General features: G+C 36.5%; 1 protein-coding gene and 1 long non-coding RNA gene across 12 annotated transcripts; both read right to left on the bottom strand.

Moving 5' to 3' along the window:
- Positions 1-2843: 2843 nt before the first annotated feature.
- Positions 2844-10541, bottom strand: LOC147763540 (uncharacterized). 11 transcript variants are annotated; one of them, XR_015333001.1, is made up of 9 exons: positions 9510-9524; positions 9378-9429; positions 9246-9297; positions 7834-9166; positions 7248-7423; positions 6874-7019; positions 5845-6572; positions 5133-5232; positions 2844-4662 (listed from the first exon to the last, which is right to left on the bottom strand). It is a non-coding gene; the product is annotated as an uncharacterized LOC147763540 (long non-coding RNA). The 11 variants fall into 11 exon arrangements; XR_015333000.1 differs by lacking the exons at positions 9378-9429; positions 9510-9524 and having other exon boundaries at positions 7834-8903; positions 8983-9034; positions 9115-9166; positions 9246-9260; XR_015333005.1 differs by adding an exon at positions 10318-10541 and having other exon boundaries at positions 9246-9703.
- A 1714-nt stretch (positions 10542-12255) lies between these two features.
- LOC147763539 (RNA helicase MOV-10-like) lies at positions 12256-17113 on the bottom strand. Its single transcript, XM_087005702.1, has 5 exons — positions 16807-17113; positions 15831-16007; positions 14992-15080; positions 14373-14489; positions 12256-14053 (listed from the first exon to the last, which is right to left on the bottom strand). Exons 1-4 carry the CDS (start codon positions 16987-16989, stop codon positions 14444-14446), a joined length of 495 nt encoding a protein of 164 aa, XP_086861828.1. The 5' UTR covers positions 16990-17113; the 3' UTR covers positions 12256-14053; positions 14373-14443.
- Between the last annotated feature and the right edge of the window lie 1894 nt (positions 17114-19007).

Genomic DNA, 19007 nt, shown 5'->3' with positions numbered 1-19007 from the left:
AAACCACAGAAATAACGTTTTAAAGTATTAACAGTCATTTTTATAACAATTAACTTATTTCGTAACGGAGGTTAGCATAACGGACGTAAGGTGACCCGCATTCTTTTTCAGTTTTTATCCTCGGGATAACTTTGCATAACTATTGAATGAATTTTTTAGGAAGAAGTTGGTCCTTGCTTAACAAAAATGATGTTTTTAGCTTTCTAAAGCAACATTTTCTTCAAATTTGGTCCGTTACTGAGGTTAGGCTCTTAAATGCGACACCCCGACTTTTGTGAGTTAACATTCTCTGTGATGGAACGCATCATTCAAAATTAACAAATAGCACTGTTTTATTAAACTTCATGTATTATGAGTTTGAAAAATGCACAGGAAGGCCATTTAAGAGCATTTTCTTTTATTCTTACATTGATTTAAAAAAACCGTTACGGAGGTTAGGGGTTACTGAGCGACATTGATTAAACTATGACAGTGACGTAACTAACCAACAAATTCGACAGAGATCACCATGTATGATAAAAAGAAACATGAATTCAAATTAGTTGAGGACTAAAAACACTAAAACACGGGAAAATATAAACTTTTTCTTGTGGCAAATCAGCTATAATACCGAAGCGACACGTCGAAATCGTGCTTTTTGCGGCATATAGACCCCCGGGTTCCCGTCAAAGCAAGTGGTACTATATTAATTGTTGTTTTTTAAGTAGAACACATCGGGTCCTGCTAAAAAAGACTAAAAAAAGCAAAATTGCAGATGCTTTTACTACCGAAAATAAGCTGCGACAGGTATTATTCAGAATTGTACCCTTTTTCGTGGAATGGCTGGTTTAAATCAGTGAAAAGGGATCCAAAAATATTTTTTCATTTTAATACTTATCATTCATCAGCTTTTGCATTTTCCATCTATTTTATCTCAGCTGCTTATGATAAGTGTTTAAATCATCAATTAATTCTCGTAAAATATAAATAGTTTAAGACATGAATAATCCTTAGCATATTTTCAAAGATGCCAGTGTGTTATTGTGATGTTATACAAGTTGTTATTATTTTAACAAAAGTTAAAAGAAAATGATAAAAAAACACCAGACTAAGATATGGGTCCCGTGACAATCTTCCTTCTACAATTTAAGTGTGAATTACTAGTAACTATGAAAACAGGAACTCACAAACAATATTACAATCACCATTTACCGAATCTGTATTAATTATTACTTTCAACCTTAAAACATTTAAGTCAACCATGAAACAATCTATAAGAGAATTGAATTGTGTTAATGGTATGGCAACTCCTGAGAACATCTTCAGTTATAATATAATGGCAGTGTTCCAAAACCACGATACATATTAAATACAGGCTTGCTTAAATCTTAAACGGAAAGGAAGTTTTATCAAGTGTTGCACCTGCTCAGCAAAGCTGCAAATTTTATTTTGCAGCATCACAATTTCACTAGCACAAATCAGTAATAATTGTTAGTATATTTGTAACATATTTAATATTCGTCATTTGCCTCTAATCTTCGCTTAACATTATTAAAATATTACCACACATATTTATGATAAATGTATGCATATTTGTAATAACTAAATTTTGTCATTTGCTACGGGAATGGGGGGGGGGGGGGTCTTAAAAATAAAAATTTTGGGCCGCAATTCCCACAGCAAATATGAAGGAGTACCAGTAGATAAGGCCGGTGCCATGAAACTGAGGGTCCGTGTGACAGAAAGTCCGTCCTCCATATAGTTAGGGTTAGTTTGACCTAAGTAGGTCAAAATCTAGGGCGAGGCTCACTTGTACAAATGAATGAGAAGCGGACTCTCTGTCATGGGGGACTTTCTGGTACATGTCACCGGTGATGGCACAGAAATGGGAAAATTCTTGGTTTTGTCTAGTTTTGCTTGCATTATACATTTATATAAAATCTGATTCTCAAAATAAATGCAATCGGCAAGTATTATGCTACAGGGATGGGAGTGAGGTGTTCTTAAGAATAAAAAAATTGGGCCTTAATTCCCTCAGCAAATATAAAATAGTGCCAGTAGATAAGGACATTAATGGCACAAGGATGGAAAAATCTTGGTTTTGTCTAGTTTTGCTTGCTATATGCATTTATATAAAAAATTGGGCCTCAATTCCCACAGCAAAAAAAAAAAAAAAAAAAAAAAAAAAAAAAAAAAAAATAGTGCCAGTAGATAAGGATTACAATGGCACAGGAATGGGAAAAAACTAGTTTTTTTTCTCGTTTTACTTGTGTTATAGTCAAGAACATATACATTTATACACAATGTACCCCTTCGTTAACATTAAGAGGTGTTGGGTTCTTAAATCTACAGTGGGATTTATTTAAATAAGATAGTTACTTCTCTAATTTGACTCAGGAAAGTCTAGGTAACGGCTCGAGTTATTCCTGGGGCTCCATAACTTAAAAGCATCGCTTATTGCGAACGGCGATATCACATAGAGGCTACAGTGTATTACATGGGGCGAGCATGGGCAAGTAATGGAATCGAGACGCTTGCGCTCGGTCGCAATGCGCGCTGCTTTCGAGTTACGGGGCCCGGGAGAGCAAAGTAACGCAGCACCACAGCTTTGTATCCAAAAACCAAAATTCAACTCATTACCTGGACATCGGCTAGTTTTATGGAAGAAATTGGAGTGACAGAAATAGTGACGAGATTGTAAAAGTTTAAGTGAGAGGCGAAAGAGGACAATTTCTACTAATGATTAAACGAGCATACATGCGAGTCCATTTAAATTTATTTGCAAGTCTCGCTTTTTTTTTTTTAGCGATCTGTACACGACCACTTTTTTTTACAAAAAAAAAAAAAAAAAGAAAGAAAGAAAATTATAGAATATTTTTTATTCAACTATTATGTACAATTTTGAATATTTACAGTTGATTTAAAAAGGACTAATAATATCAGTAATGAACTACGTAAACGCAATGAATTAATACATAGCAGTATTATCAAAAGTTGTAAGATTTTCCATCGTCTTCATCTAGCGTCGGAACGCACACAGTCCGATAATGCAGGTCTGTTGGTCGGAAACTGGTACCAGATGCTCTCGGGCCGTGGGGAAAAACCCGTCTAAACCCTTCGTGGGGAATGCCGGGAAAGTGCCCACGCCCGGATAATTCGATCCTTATAACATGACGAAATCGGTTTCTATTGGCACGGCGCTGCGTACAGTTCAAGAATCGTCCCGTTTTAGACAGCATTGTGTGACGGAATAACCTTTGTGTTGACTAACTATTCTCTATGTATACTATACACGAGGTGAAGCATAAAAACCTATTAAAGTAATTCTTACAGAAAAAGGCACTGAAGCCAATAAAAAACTAACCAGAGACATAACAATTAAACAGAATCATTTTGACTTTATCTTGGAGAATTAAAACCATAAATAAAGTTAATCATTTTACAACTGCAAGCATCTTTCAAAACTTGATTATAGTTCTCTTTATGATAAAATGCAAACAGATTCAAGTAATATCATTATAACTCGGGAAGGTCAATGATTTCAACTAAACTTTGATATATAATTCGACTTAAAATACCAGGTTTCTAAAATGTAACTTTGCACTGAAATCGCAACTACCTGAATGATACAAGTACAGAATAAAGCAAGCTTGCTTCAAAATATTTCGGATCTCACATTACACTGTATGACCGCCCATGTAAATTTCAATCTGAATTTTTTTGATCCGGAGAAAAGGTGCATATGTGATGAAGTGGATGTATTTGTCAAGTATAACACTTGAGAAAATCTGAATATTAGTAATGTGATCTCTATCTTGAGAGATGACAGCATCTCTCAAGAAGAGCAGACTGTACAAAAAATATAATGAAATATTTTCTCACACGTAAAATATTTCATTACAGATTTTGCACAATCTATCAATGTAAAATCTCTTCATGTAAAAGCGTTTACATGAAGTCAGATTTTACAAAGATGTGAGGGTTTGTTAGTAAGGTTAGTGTGCAGGTTAAGACCTTTTCAAATGCCATACTGACAAACAACTCCACATCATCAAAAGCACAAATTTGAAAAATGACCATCTCAGATTGAAACAAAACACAGACGACCACAAGTGGTGGGAATGTTTTTGTGAGCAAAAAAACTATCTGCATTCAGAATGTGGATAAAGCAACTCTATATTCAAATTTATTAATATAATAATTTTAGCAACTGTAGAGGTAGACTTTGCCTACAGAAGCACACATCTTATTCAATTGATCTTGTATGGAATGAAGAATTATCTTGAACCTCAGTTTTCTCATCTGTTATTGAAATAAAATGGTTCACTGCATAAGGCATAAAATACAAATGAAATTTGATGCAAATTCACCTTGACATGTTTGTGACCCATGAACCCCAAATATTCTCAGCATCCAATAGACTGATACATTATTAGACTGTATTCCCACTACATTCAGTACTGTATATTGCCTTCATTACCAATCCACATTCTTTATATTTGTTTGCAGAACAAGCCGTGTCCTTCAACACCAAAACTCGTGGGATGTCTGAGCATCCATGAAAGTGTCCACAGGGCTCCTTGCTAATGCTGTACAGTGTTCAACATCTTGGACATTTGGTCTTGGGTCGACGTTATCTGACATCATGCAGGCGTAATTATTGGAAAACTCCCAATTCGTAGCCTACAAATGAAATCCAACTTTTACTCAAAAGTATGAAAAGCTATATCGAAAGCTTGCAGTAACTGCAACAAAGAAAGTATATCACTGGTATTTACACACCGTTAACATTAATGAAAAGCTTGGTTCTTAAAATGATCAGAGCGTTATTTCCAAATGTACAGTGAAATATGCTTCCTTTATTAAAATATATATATCAACTTTTTAGAGTAAGTAGACAGCAGTCTTCAAAAAATAAATTATTTCAAACATTTGACAAAAAAGTAAGAAAAGATGTTGCTATATTGAGTATTGTAATGTTAGCCTACATGTTAAATTGTTGACTGTCTGTGCTACTTCTAATTCTACTGTTTGTTTACATAGGATATAGTTTTTGATCACTGTCAATAATAAGAAATGCCATAATACACCAATAATAATACTTAAAAAATTCAGAACCACTTTTCTTAAGTTGTTGATCCCCAATAACTTACAAAGTTATCTGTATAAAGATCCCTCAATCCTGAAGAAGTGTTTCATCTGGAGGTTTGGTAGTTGCAATCTTCATTTTTAGAATCCACCACTTTTGGTAGCCTGCAAATTTAAATTATTACTTCAAAATGTAATAAAAGTCAACCATTTGTATATGAAATGTGTTTTTAAAGTTTCAGCAGTTTGATGGGAAATAAATATAAAAAGCACTTTTGTCACAAACTTGGAAAAGACATTCAAGCGAAATATTTTGACATGCCACTGGCGACCTTCAGACTTAATGTCACAATGGGGTATTGCACAAATTAGTTTTAACGAAGGAAAAGGAACACTAACAGCATTTAAACGACTCTACTCAAAGACAAGTTTAAGTAAAGCCTGAACAATCTAGATCCAGCGGGAGGAGTGTACTAGTATTCCATCAAGTGTTTAATTTGTGAAGGATTTATATGGGAGAGACAAAGAGAAAGTTGAACGTTAGAGTTAAAGAACACGGGAAGGAATAAGAAAGGGTACCCGAAGAGGGAAAAATACACTACAGCCCAAGGTAGCCTTCTGCTACAACGAACCATCACAAAAAAACATTGATTGGGAGAGTGCCAAGATTCTACAAAAAGAAAGTGACTGGAGAACAAGAGGCGTAAAGGGAGGCAGATAAACCAGGAAAATGCCTAACAATCTGAACAATATAGAGAGATGGAAATAAATACTCACTTCTACGGTGGCCTTTTATTACCACAACCACAGCACTGGAGGTGGGGGTGGTAGCTGCTAGTATACAATTTCTGGACCAGTGACAACGTCCCGGAGTCACATTGGTGGTGGGTGTTGGGGGCGGTAGCTCCAAGTAATCTGGACCAGTAACCACGCCCTGGAGTCACATTGGTGGTGGTGGGTGGTGGGGGCGGTAGCTCCAAGTAATCTGGACCACTGACCACGCCTCGGAGTCACATTGTTGGTGGTGGGTGGTGGGGGCGGTAGCTCCGAGTAATCTGGACCACTGACCACGCCTCGGAGTCACATTGTTGGTGGTGGGTGGTGGGGGCGGTAGCTCCAAGTAATCTGGACCAGTGACCACGCCCCAGAGTCACATTGGGGGCGGTAGCTCCAAGTAATCTGGACCAGTGATCACGCCCCGGAGTCACATTGGTGGCGGTGGGTGGTGGGGGCGGTAGCTCCAAGTAATCTGGACCAGTGATCACGCCCCGGAGTCACATTGGTGGTGGTGAGTGGTGGGGGCGGTAGCTCCAAGTAATCTGGACCAGTGACCACACCTCGGAGTCACATTGGTGGTGGTGGGTGGTGGGGGCGGTAGCTCCAAGTAATCTGGACCAGTGACCACACCTCGGAGTCACATTGGTGGTGGTGGGTGGTGGGGGCGGTAGCTCCAAGTGATCTGGACCATTGACAACGTCCTGCAGAATATTGAGACTGTTGAGGATCTGAAAGTTGACGAATGGCATGTCAAAATATTTTGTATGAATGATAAGGTTTTTCCACATCTGTGACAAATTAAAAGAGCTTTTTACCTGTGAAAAATGAGCACTGAATTTGCTAGAGTAAATTGTAAATAGAAAACAAATGCCTGCACCGAGTGACAGGTCCCAAACATTCTTAAAACAATTGTCTAAGACCTTGCACAAAATGCTCAGTTTGTTGGAGTTGCACTGATAAGAGATTTGTATTATCTATACAATGAATGACAATCTAGTTCATTTACCCTTATCCTGTCCCATAACTTACCTTGAATGCTCTCTAATCACAACTACTGAAGGGCTCTTGAAACACTATATGATATAGCTGACATGGCTTTCTCCATTTTAGCCTTGTTAACCTTGTTAAAATGGACCGTCATCAGGACAGGCGCTCGCCAATGCTATCTGCCTCAACTACAAAATAAAAAATTATAAGTCAAAAGTTTCCCTCTTTACTTCTCCCACCCAAATCCAATCTACTAACCATAAATATCTTAATCCTAGGAGTGGGTCATGGGTAAAAGACATTGCCTTCTGAATGTGAGCTGTCAAATTAATGTGGCTAACGGTTTTTAGTTTTTTCAAGGTATGAAAAATCACTTAAGTGTTTTGTTTTCCCCCAAAAACATGAGTGATATGTACCTTTTAAGGCTTGATAGGTTTCCATCTCTGTGAAACGCCTCTGATGCTCCCCCATGCAGCCCCCTAACATACAGACCATGGCAGGACACAACCATGCACCAAGGATTGAATGTGACCCTCTTCTTGCACCTCTTTCAAAAAAGCGGGACTTTATCAGGAATTGCCCTAATTGAGTTCTGTAAATAGAAAGGAAAATTTGATTAGTTTTCAAAAATTGTATATCAAAAGCAGTCTGAAGCCATAAAAATTGTTAGAATCGGTAGATTTCCAGAATGTGTCAATTTGGTGACATGGCTGTTGGATTTTTTCTATAAGTATGAAGAAGAGCTTTTGATTTATCTTAAATGTAACTGTTACATCATGATTCGAGAAAAATGTCAAGGTCTTGTTAATACAAATATTAATGCAATCCAGTCTAGTCCTATTGAACTTTGTATTCGAACCAGTGAATCAAGATTCAGACATCTATATCTAGTTTTTAGGAAAGAAGGTGGACTGAATGGCCAGTAGGGTGAAAAGTTTATGGCACAGACTGCTGCTGAAAAATTAATTTTAGTGTATTGTTCTCGCCAGTAACATGGGTTACCTTGCAGGTTTTTCCGCCTCAGTGAAACACCATATGCTTCAGACGCTTCTCCAATGCAGCCTCTTCAACAGACCGTGGCAGGACTCACTGGCACCAAGGACTGAGGGATGTATCGGAAGTGTGCACGTGGCCCTCTTCTCCTTGCAGTTGCCATGAAACGTTGGACAGGACTCGCTGGACGCTTCCTAGTGCAGCCACCTCGTAGATAGACCATGGCAGGACTCGCTGGACGCTTCCCCAGTGCAGCCACCTCGTAGACGGACCATGGCAGGACTCGCTGGACGCTTCCCCAGTGCAGCCACCTCGCAGATAGACCATGGCAGGACTCGCTGGACGCTTCCCCAGTGCAGCCACCTCGCAGATAGACCTTGGCACGACTCGCCGGACGCTTCCTTAATGCAGCCACCTCGTAGACAGGCCATGACAGGACTCGCTGGACGCTTCCCCAGTGCAGCCACATCAAAGAGACAGACCATGGCAGGACTCGCTGGCACCAAGGAATGGTCAAAGTAGCTTAAGTGTAGATGTGGGACGTCTCCTTGCAGTTGTGTTCTGTCAACAGAAAGAAAAATGAATGAATGACTTTTCATACTATGTCAGCACTCTGCAGTCAGGCTTACCTTTAAGTGGTTTCCATTTCATTGAAACACCATATGACAAGACTCGCTGGACGCTTCCCCAGTGCAGCCACCTCGTAGACAGACCATGGCAGGACTCGCTGGACGCTTCCCCTGTGCCGCCACCTCGTAGACAGACCATGGCAGGACTCGCTGGACGCTTCCCCTGTGCTGCCACCTCGTAGACAGACCATGGCAGGACTCGCTGGACGCTTCCCCAATGAAGCCACCTCGTAGAGAGACCATGGCAGGACTCGCTGGCTCCAAGGGATGGTCGAAGTAGCTTAAGTGTAGATGTGGGGTGTCTCCTTGCAGTTGTGTCCTGTAAACAGAAATAAAAACGAGATTAGATTTATTTCATTTCTCAAACTTCCCTTCCAAAAAGAAAAAATATTACATACCTTAAGGAGTGTAGTCGAAGTCCCACAGGTGGCGCCCATCATCTTCTATGTCCTGTAAACAGAATTAAAAACGAGATTAGATTTCTTTCATTTCTCAAACTCCCCTTCCAAAAAGAAAAAAGATTACATACCTTAAGGAGTGTAGTTGAAGTCCCACAGGTGGCGCCCATCATCTTCTATGTCCTGTAAACAAAAATAAAAACGAGATTAGATTTCTTTCATTTCTCAAACTCCCCTTCCAAAAAGAAAAAAAGATTACATACCTTAAGGAGTGTAGTCGAAGTCCCACAGGTGGCGCCCATCATCTTCTATGTCCTGTAAACAGAAATAAATACGAGATTAGATTTCTTTCATTTCTCAAACCCCCCTTCCAAAAAGAAAAAAGATTACATACCTTAAGGAGTGTAGTCGAAGTCCCACAGGTGGCGCCCATCATCTTCTATGCCCTGTAAACAGAAATAAAAACGAGATTAGATTTCTTTCATTTCTCAAACTTCCCTTCCAAAAAGAAAAAAAGATTACATACCTTAAGGAGTGTAGTCGAAGTCCCACAGGTGGCGCCCATCATCTTCTATGCCCTGTAAACAGAAATAAAAACGAGATTAGATTTCTTTCATTTCTCAAACTTCCCTTCCAAAAAGAAAAAAAGATTACATACCTTAAGGAGTGTAGTCAAAGTCCCACAGGTGGCACCCATCATCTTCTATGTCCTGTAAACAGAAATAAAAACGAGATTAGATTTCTTTCATTTCTCAAACTCCCCTTCCAAAAAGAAAAAAGATTACATACCTTAAGGAGTGTAGCCGAAGTCCCACAGGTGGCGCCCACCAGTTTGCAGTCTGCTTCCTGGACCTGTAATAAAAACAAACCTGGAAAGCATGGGAATATGCAATGACACTACGACTCCAGCCCACGACAGCAAAAAGGTGAAGTATCCTGCGAAGATGACCGAGCGACGATTCCTCGTGGGGAGAAGCGAAGATTTTAGCTGGCCAGCTAAGAGAAACGCCGAATCCACCGTCTAGACGTCTGCGTGTGCAGGGAACAATATGTCGAAGAGCGATGCGTTGACGTAGGATGAGTAGAAGATTCGGAGAAATGGGAGTCGACTCCCGTGTCCTTTGTGCTTGATACAGGGCGCAGCACATGGCATCCGTCCTGTTGCTCTAGATCTGTCCGCTGTTGAGTGAACGCACTTTTAAAATTTTGCGCTTTTATACCTTTGTTGACGTATAGTCACATGATGGCGTTCTTGTTGTCACCAATGGTCAACTTGTTCAAAGGGGATGGCCTTTGATAGTGATGCGCAAAGTTGGTAATAATATCTTATCAACATATACATTTTCTTTTATATTTTATATTTTGATTATTCTGCCTGTCAGTTTGTTTATAATAAGAGTAATAAGTTCTAAGCAATGTCTGTGAAATGTGCAGGCAAATTTGATGAAAATTTCTGAGCAACATACCTTCTCCCTAAAATTTTTATAGGTACGATGTCCGTTAAGCTGGTAGCTGTGAACTTCTCGCAGGCTACTTTAGTGTGCGTGTATTTGAACACTGATCCAAAATGTGGATAATGTAATTTGGCGTAGGGTGACTGCATTTTTGAGGCAGCCTGAGGGAGTATGGTTGTTCTGATTGTAGTGAATTGTAGAGAGACAATTGGAAGTACACTGGACTTAGCGTGTTCAGTCACCCAAGTACTCTGAAACACATTTTGTAATCAGCTGACTTGTTATTCTGAAAAATGAAAAAACAAATTATATTGATTTACAAAACTGGAAGATAGAAGCAGTGGATCATATTACTTATGCCAGGCAGAAGAAACGAGTGAATGTATATGTCTATATTCAAAACGTCTACTGATTTAGGTAATAATTAATAGCCTGGAAGATAGCAGCAGTGGATCATATTACTAATGCAAGGCAGAAGAAACGAGTGAATGTATATGTCTATATTCAAAACGTCTACTGATTTAGGTAATAATTAACAACTGACGTCTCCCTTCATGGCGTCGGGTTATCAGTACTCCCACACCAGTAACATGAGTTATGAGTTGAGCAGAAACAGAAAAAGATTTTTTATAAAGATAATGCAAGTATATGTGTAGGACCATTTATCTTTTTTTATATTACTAAACGTAAGAATTGTTTGTCCAAGTGAAACTTTACTTACATCAGCCTAGCAACTAAATCTGACGTTTAAACGTCTCCGAAAATAACTAGAATTTTTTTAATAACGCAATAATGCGGCCACCTTCGAGGTGTCGCCCGGTTTTTAAAAATTGAAAAAAGAAACTTTTCGGGGCGTCTTTTGTCGCGGGTCATTATTTTCAGTTGTTTGATGTTTTTTGTAATATTTTAGCCATTGATAGAATCTATAATTCAGTTACATCCACGATTAGCTAGACGAAATGGTGACAGGGAAAAGTCAAATTTTTTAAACGGCAAAAACTGCATTCTCTTAGAAAGCAATTAGCAAACATTCATTACTGTGAAAAATTCAACCGAAGTTGAAGACAAAATGAGTCAAAAATAAACGTGCATGTCGTAATACCTATTTAAAGCAGTCTAATTTTTGTTAGTATTAAAAACGTGTAAATATTATCCACATAGGATATTTTTAAAGCCTTCGATATTTAAAATATTTAAACTTCCCATACATCGAGGCATGCATGAGTCGGAAAATGTTTGCATAATTACATAAAAAACGTGACCACAGTTTACTCATGTGCCTTACATCATTCCCTTAAACCCTTTCCCAATATCGATTTCAGATATTTTTGACACATTTTGTCTTCATCTGAATCACGTGAACGTTATCAAGTGTCATAAGGCGTACATTACGAAAATATTTAGGTCTTGGAACGTGATTTGATGACTTTTTTAAATGCATATATATACAATTATAAATTTATAATTAAGTTATTTAATATCAAATTATAAGTTCTGACCGAGTTTTAAAATTTATTTTAGGAGGGGTAAAAAACCCCAACCCCATCTAATATATATTGGATACATCCGTAGGCTTATGTCCTTAGAACTAGGCGTACAAAATGTGTCTTCTAGCTAAAGTTATTATTATGGTGTATGTGTAATTAAAAAAAAACTACGTAAGAGTGACAATAGGTCATGTGTTTCGAATGCACCCCCACTCTCCGATCAGACATTACTTTTGTATAATTCACAGTCCATCTTCGTTGTAGTTTGTGACTTTACGTCATTTCTTAGTGAAGCGGTGTTGTCCTCAATTTACCTTAAATGTCCAAATTACTAAGAAGAAACTACTTGCAATAATTATAAGGCTTTTTATACTGCTAGGTCTATAGACGTGATACACACGATATTTTGCAATCCCACAAAATCTGTTTCTTAAAATTTTGGTTCCACCACAAAGCTTAGCACTATCATTCTTTTTTGCTTTATTGATATATTTTCAGTACATAAATAACCATTGTCTGTTGCCCAATTTTGCACAAAATTAAGATAATCCCCAAAACCTCATTAATTGTGTTTCCTCCATCCCAAAAAATATTAAAAATTTCTCCTCATAATTTAGTAGTGCACTGGCATCTACAGAGTACATAAATGTATCATTATAATAACATCTTGTTCTTACTGATAACATAATTAGCTTAATTCCATAACAATTCTAAAATGTTAATAACAATGAAAATTCAAAGTAGATGGTAAGATTCTTATTGTGCTGATAAAGATAAAATATGTAAATTCAATACTGATTAGGTACTGTATACTGGCTCATTGAAAAAAGGGAACCGTTTCACAAAAAAATTAAGCTTAGACTGCTAAATCTGGATAGCCAACTATACAAAGTCAACTTTGCAATATTGTCTTACAACTACAATTTTTTAAGAATGATTGGTCCACAGTTGATGAGTAGAATATACATAAATGGGCTACTGACACCACTGCAAGTAAAAGACTTGCCAAGACAATCAAAATGTAAATCAAAGGAAAGTGAAAAGAAAGTAAAAAGACTGGAAAAAATGAGGCAAAATTGATAACTTGGTTAATGAGCGAACAATACTCTAGTTTTGATTAAATCAGAACTTTTCTTGCACCTTTTCTTGGGGAATAGGGGATTGGTGTAGTGAAAGCCCAACCTTAACCTTTGGATGCTATTCTCATTAAACATATGCATAAAAGACAAAATTTAGACCACAAATATAGATTCATGCAATCTACCAACCTTTTTTACAGTGAGTCATTGCAACTTATCAGTTATTTCTGGCCTAGGCTATCTGTAAGATTCTTACAACTGTGAAGTGCAACTTAGCCAGCTAAGTCTTTATAGGCTCAGATTTTAGACTACAAACCAGCTTCAAACATTTAGTAAAGCAAGTGCAAGGAATAGTTAGTTTGAAGGCTCTGCCTCCCCATAGGGTGAGAACAAACACAGTCACACTGTATGATACATTACAGAAAATATTGGTTAAAAATATACTCTGGAATTTTACATTTTCACTAGAATAGAATCAATTTGATTTCTAAAACTGACTTATTATAAAAATACTCCTGTCAATTTAAAACTTTTTCATAAAGCATATCTGAAATACACTGATAAAATGTTATTAAAAATATTAAAATTTGATATTCACAGATAAAATAGGCTCAAGTCAAAATGATTAAGACAATTATTGAAGCATTATTCAAACCCCAATTTTGATTATTTTCATACAATTAGTGATTCACAAGTTCTTTAACAGAGTTGTACCTAATCTGACTACATGATATCTATCAAAATCTCTCTAAAATCAAGTGACAAAAAATGTCCACAGTTTCAAGCACCTTAAAATATGGCTTAGGTAAGTAATATCCTCAATTGTTTCATAATAAACGTCATGTCACTTGAGTGTACCATTCTCCAGAAAAAAAGATGAACTTGCAAGGTTTGATAAGTCTGCGTTTACAGGTAGATGTCATAGTTTAATATACATGAGGCAGCTTTATATCGTGGTCAACAATATTATATTATATCAGTTTCTCTAGCCTCCATGTCTTATTCATCATAATATTTTGATTTTCAAATTCAGGGTCCCCTAGTAAAAGATCTTGCATTTCCTCTTGATCACAGAAGAATCTGAGTTGAGAATACAGTTGAGAATACAGAGTTAAAATTAGGCCTCTCCTCTCCACTCGGGGTCCTCTTGCAACTGAACCTGGCTGACATCCATGGTTACATCTTGAAAAATAATATATTCCCAAAAAAGTTTAAATGGTGCAATAATAATAATAATAATAATAATAATAATCAATAAATCTTGGACACATTACTTGTCGTACGTCTGAATAACATGACAGACAAGAAGAAAATAGTTGCTCTTGAAAATGGACTTTAAGTAATGAAAATGCAAGATGACAGCTAGTAGATAGTACATGTGCATGCAATTTATTTGAAATTCTGACTTTTCAGTCCTAATGATTTAGATTATTTATAGCCAATAATCTGAGAAAATAAAATATTCAACAGAGAAATTGATTGCAATAAATCCTGCTCGTACCTGACTGCTTAATATTCACTGCAGCAAACCTCTCTACGACATCGTCGAGCTGATCAGTAGGGTCATCGTAATCACATCCTGTGTACGCTTTTTTTCTCGAGGCAGTACTTAAGGAAACTACACCAAAGAGAAGTTGAAAATAAAGAAAGAATTGCCTACTTTCTTTTGTCCTTCTGTATGGACTTTCATTCACAATAAAAAAAAGAATTGCCTAGTAGACACTATTTTGTCTGTCAGTTTGGAGTTTAATTTACATGTTTTTTAACTTTCCTTTTTTTTCTATTTTTTTTTTTTCATTTAACAGTCTGTCTGAACTAAAACATGATAGCTTTCTCTTTTTAATCTTTCTATCCTCTGTTTTTTTTTTGTCAGTCTGTCTGAACAAACATTAAAAATTTAATTTATGAACTTTATTAAATCCTTAACATTTCTTTTTTTGTTGGTTTGTCTGTCTGTCTGAACAAGAGTTCTTAGAAACAATGAAATTAAATAAAGATTAAATAAAGGAAAAAAAATTTGAACCTAACATGGCTGATTTGTGTTTGGTTTGAAAAAGTCTTATAATTTGATTGAACTTTTTTTGCTTACTGATCAAATAAATTAAAATAATTCACTTCACCTGTTCCAATGTTCATCTTGCGAAAGAAGAAACGGATTCCCTACAACAATCAATAGGGCCTTTGCTCTTGTGATCGACACATTAAACCTCTGAAAAAAAAATTAATCCCACATGTAACTGTATGTGCGGGTGAACACTGAAGACAGTATAGTCTGAGACTAACTGTTCATATCTCTTCTGTGAATTCCGCATCACATGGCATAGTCTCTGCAGTGCCATAGTGGAAAGAAATGGTGATGAAAATAGTATGGACTATAGCTGTTTAAATAACCTTACATTTCAAAATATGTGTGTGCACATCCACATGTACAAAGTCTTATGAATTATGTGTTCACGCATGTACACATGCCACGGCACAATCATGGTAATGACACTATCTTTTCAATGGGCAAAAATTATCAAACTTTCAAATGTATACCTTTATAAACACATAAAGTATATAGTATTAGTGGTACTCTTACTGCACAGATTAGAACTATAGAGTAGCTTACTTTTTTATTCTGCTGTGACCATCCAATAGGAATTGGGTAGGAGTATCAAAATTTAAAAAATTAATGGGCTAAAAAATACCGCATCTGTAAAATTCACGATTTTCCCCCCACTGAAAAAAATCAAGTTATTACCATATGCTGAGGTGGCACTAGCAATTTTTTCTAAAGCCAAATTACTACTTTTTCATCACTTTTTTCTCCAAAATGGTTTAAATTTGACTAAAATAAGTCAAATCAACCCTATTTTGTTTAGCCAATTGAAGTCAGTTTTAGCATTTGGCTTAATTGGGCAGTGTTAACTCTACCCCAGTTTGTGTGTCCACATGCATAAGTGTACAAATGACTGACCTTTGGGTTCTTTAAAAAGCCCAGCTTGAACTCTGCGTCCAGAGCCAGGTAATCGGGGTTACTCCTCACGGTGGACACCATGATGACCCGTCTCTCCTGACCCTGAAATTCCTCCACACTGCCCACCTTTATGTCCCGAAAGTTTTTCTTGAACAGCAGTTGCCTCAGTTTTTGAACCTGTGGAGAGAATAAAAAGGGATGTCTGTGCATTTACAGGCCCGTAACCAGCAATTTCAAAAGGGGGGTTCTTTTTCTGAAAAAGTGGACCTTTTTCCATAAAACTTCATGTACCTAGATCAAATTTTACCCACAGTGGACCTTTTCCCAGCAAAAGTGGCAGTTCTTTAAAACCCCCGAACCCCCCCCTGGCTACGCGCCTGATTTAATACTCATCCGTTACATTCAGCATTTACTTTATCTTTATCTTATTTTACTAGTAGTTAGCCATAACTCTGAACAGGCTGCATATTGTTAGTACATTACATTATAACCAAGCTCAGGTGGATTAGTAATTGAATTTGCCATGTGAGATGGGAGTGAGCAAATTCACCACAATTTTAATTTTAATTTTTTAAATTTTTCTTTATACTTTATCACATGTACACTTCTGTAGTTAAAGTAGGACTTTTCATAAGCCTAACAGTACCATATCTATAACATACTATTAACTCGATGTATTGTGGCTGTACTTTAAAGTAAATGGAATGTTGGACCTTTAAAGAATGTTGACTACTGGCTCTTTAGAGCTACATGTACGCCACATTCTTAGAATCTATTGCCCTAACTCAGCAAAAAGGCCCAGTTAATAATTGTAAACAAATTTGCAAAGTTTTACTAGGCAGCTTCAATTAATTGGCATTTGGCGTGAAGCCCGATTTGATATTGCAAACTGTTGTTAGTAACTTGAAAAGGGAGAGGGACTGGGGAGGGGTTGCCTGTATTCATCATGGAATAAGCTCTGTCATATTTCCCTCACTTGTTTTCTGTAGGGGGAAATAATTCCAATTTCATTCTGCAAGACTCGGATGCCTCTGGCCTCCAGTAGCTTCTCCACATATCCCAACACAATAGTTGCTTCTTCTGGATTGAAGAATGATGGACTCCTTTCCTCCCTCATGTCCTCCCCAACCACTCCATGGAATACAAAGGGACACCCCATTTTTGGTAAACCTTCCCAGTTGCAGAGGGACTCCCTGGCAAGTCGGTCAGCACAGGCTTCTAGCTCGTTGTCGTAGAACTGTTCGTTTGGAAGCTTGAGGATAGCAGGATGTGATCATATTATCATTTTTATTATAATGGCTGTTGGGGGCATATTATTATAATTAAATATATTAAAAACTATTATAATTATAATTATATATATTAAAAACTTATTTGCAATATAAAACAAAATTTACCTGCATAATTATCACTGCTTCCTTATTATTAATCCAGCAGAGAGCTTAACCTTTGGGAGTTTACAGGGAAATATCAACAAGTGTGCTTTATGTAATCTCATTTAATGGCCTATTAATTAGGCAAATGACTTTATAACTTTATAACTTAGCCTAGTGAGACCCAAGGGAAATTTACAGACTGACCCTCTCAAAGGTCTTCAGGCCCATAAGTCACACCCTTAAGAAATGCACAAAACAATAATGCACAAAATAGGAGACTATCAATTCTGATACAATAATACATTATGTTTAACTGCACAGTCAACATCAAATGTTTTAAAATTATGCACAACAGGTAACACCGACGAAAGTAAAAGCATAAGGCTTCAGGCCCATCAGAGTTCAAGTTTATACTTAGAAAGTGCCAAAATGAGAAAAATGAAAATTTCACAAAAAATGCATAAATTTAATAAAAGTGATAATCTAATAGAGCTGGTTTTCTAATATGAGCTGTATGTCAATCCTAAGAATCATTCTTGTAAGACTAGTTGAAAAATTAGAAAGTAACAGTTTTCTTTCTATAACGTTAATGGTGGCAGTGTACAAAAGAGGTTTTTTGTCAATTTTGATGCAACATTACATAATGATTAACTGTTTAAGTACCACCAATTTTTAAATATCTACTATTAAAAACATGGACATTAAAAAAAGGTGATTACCACTGGGCTTCATGCCCAAGGGAGCTCTAAGTCCCACATTGAAAATTCCAGTATGTGAAAGATAAAAATTTTCACAAAAAACCTCTATAACTTCCAGAAAATTAACTAATGAGACAGATTTTCCAACTGGAGCTGTATTTCAGTCCTATGTTTCTTTCCTTTAAGTGTAAAAAGAGCAAGTGACATGGTTTTCCTTTCACGGTCACTAAGGAGGCAGTGCCTAAAATAGGGTTTTGTTCAATTTTGATGCAATATTACATAATGCTTAACAGCATAATAACCATCAGTTTTTTAATGATAAAATAAAACTATCATGGATATTCACAAAATGTGTCTAGCCCATAGAGTTCAGAAACACTTTGAAAATCCCAAAATCTAAACAAGAGAAACTGTATTAAAAATAGTTTATTTCCATTTTCAATACCTTTTTTACATGAAAAAAAATAATCGATTTACTGTCATTTTTATATGATCAATTAAAATATGTTGTCAAAGGAAAAATATCAATAGAACAAATTTAAATGTCCAACTTGCTCCATTCTGAGATTCTTAACTTAGTGAATGATTGAATCTGACGAACTTCAATGATATGAGTTCCCTTCCATTTTTGATACTTTATTACACAATGCACAATAAAAGGTGTACTGTCATTTTTATATAATCAACTAACAATATTTTTAAGAAGCAGAAAATGTCAAAACAACACTTTTACATATATAATTTGTTCCATATTGAGACTGTTAACATGCCTAAGAATTAAATCTGAAGAAAAGCCACCTATATGCAAAAAGGCTAATAACTTCATCAAAACTTAACTGATCAAGCTTATTTTCAAACTTGATCTGTATATTAGTCAGACTGATCTCTCCTGTAAGTTTCAAGACAAAAGGCTGATTGGTTTTCCTTAAAATGTGTTATCAGTGTTGCATATATGCTGAATAATGGAAAAAAACAGCATAACTTTAAATTTGTAAAAATAGTCCAATCAAGCCAATTTTCGAACTTGACCTGTGTATTATGAATGTTCATCAGTTCTGTAAGTTTCAAGCCAAAAGGTAAAATGGTTTTCCACTTATCGTGTT

Source organism: Lingula anatina, chromosome 2 (genome assembly GCF_051362555.1).
Source record: "Lingula anatina isolate TDL-2025a chromosome 2, LinAna3.0, whole genome shotgun sequence".
NCBI lineage: Eukaryota > Metazoa > Brachiopoda > Lingulata > Lingulida > Lingulidae > Lingula > Lingula anatina.
This window is presented reverse-complemented; position numbering and strand designations above follow the sequence as displayed.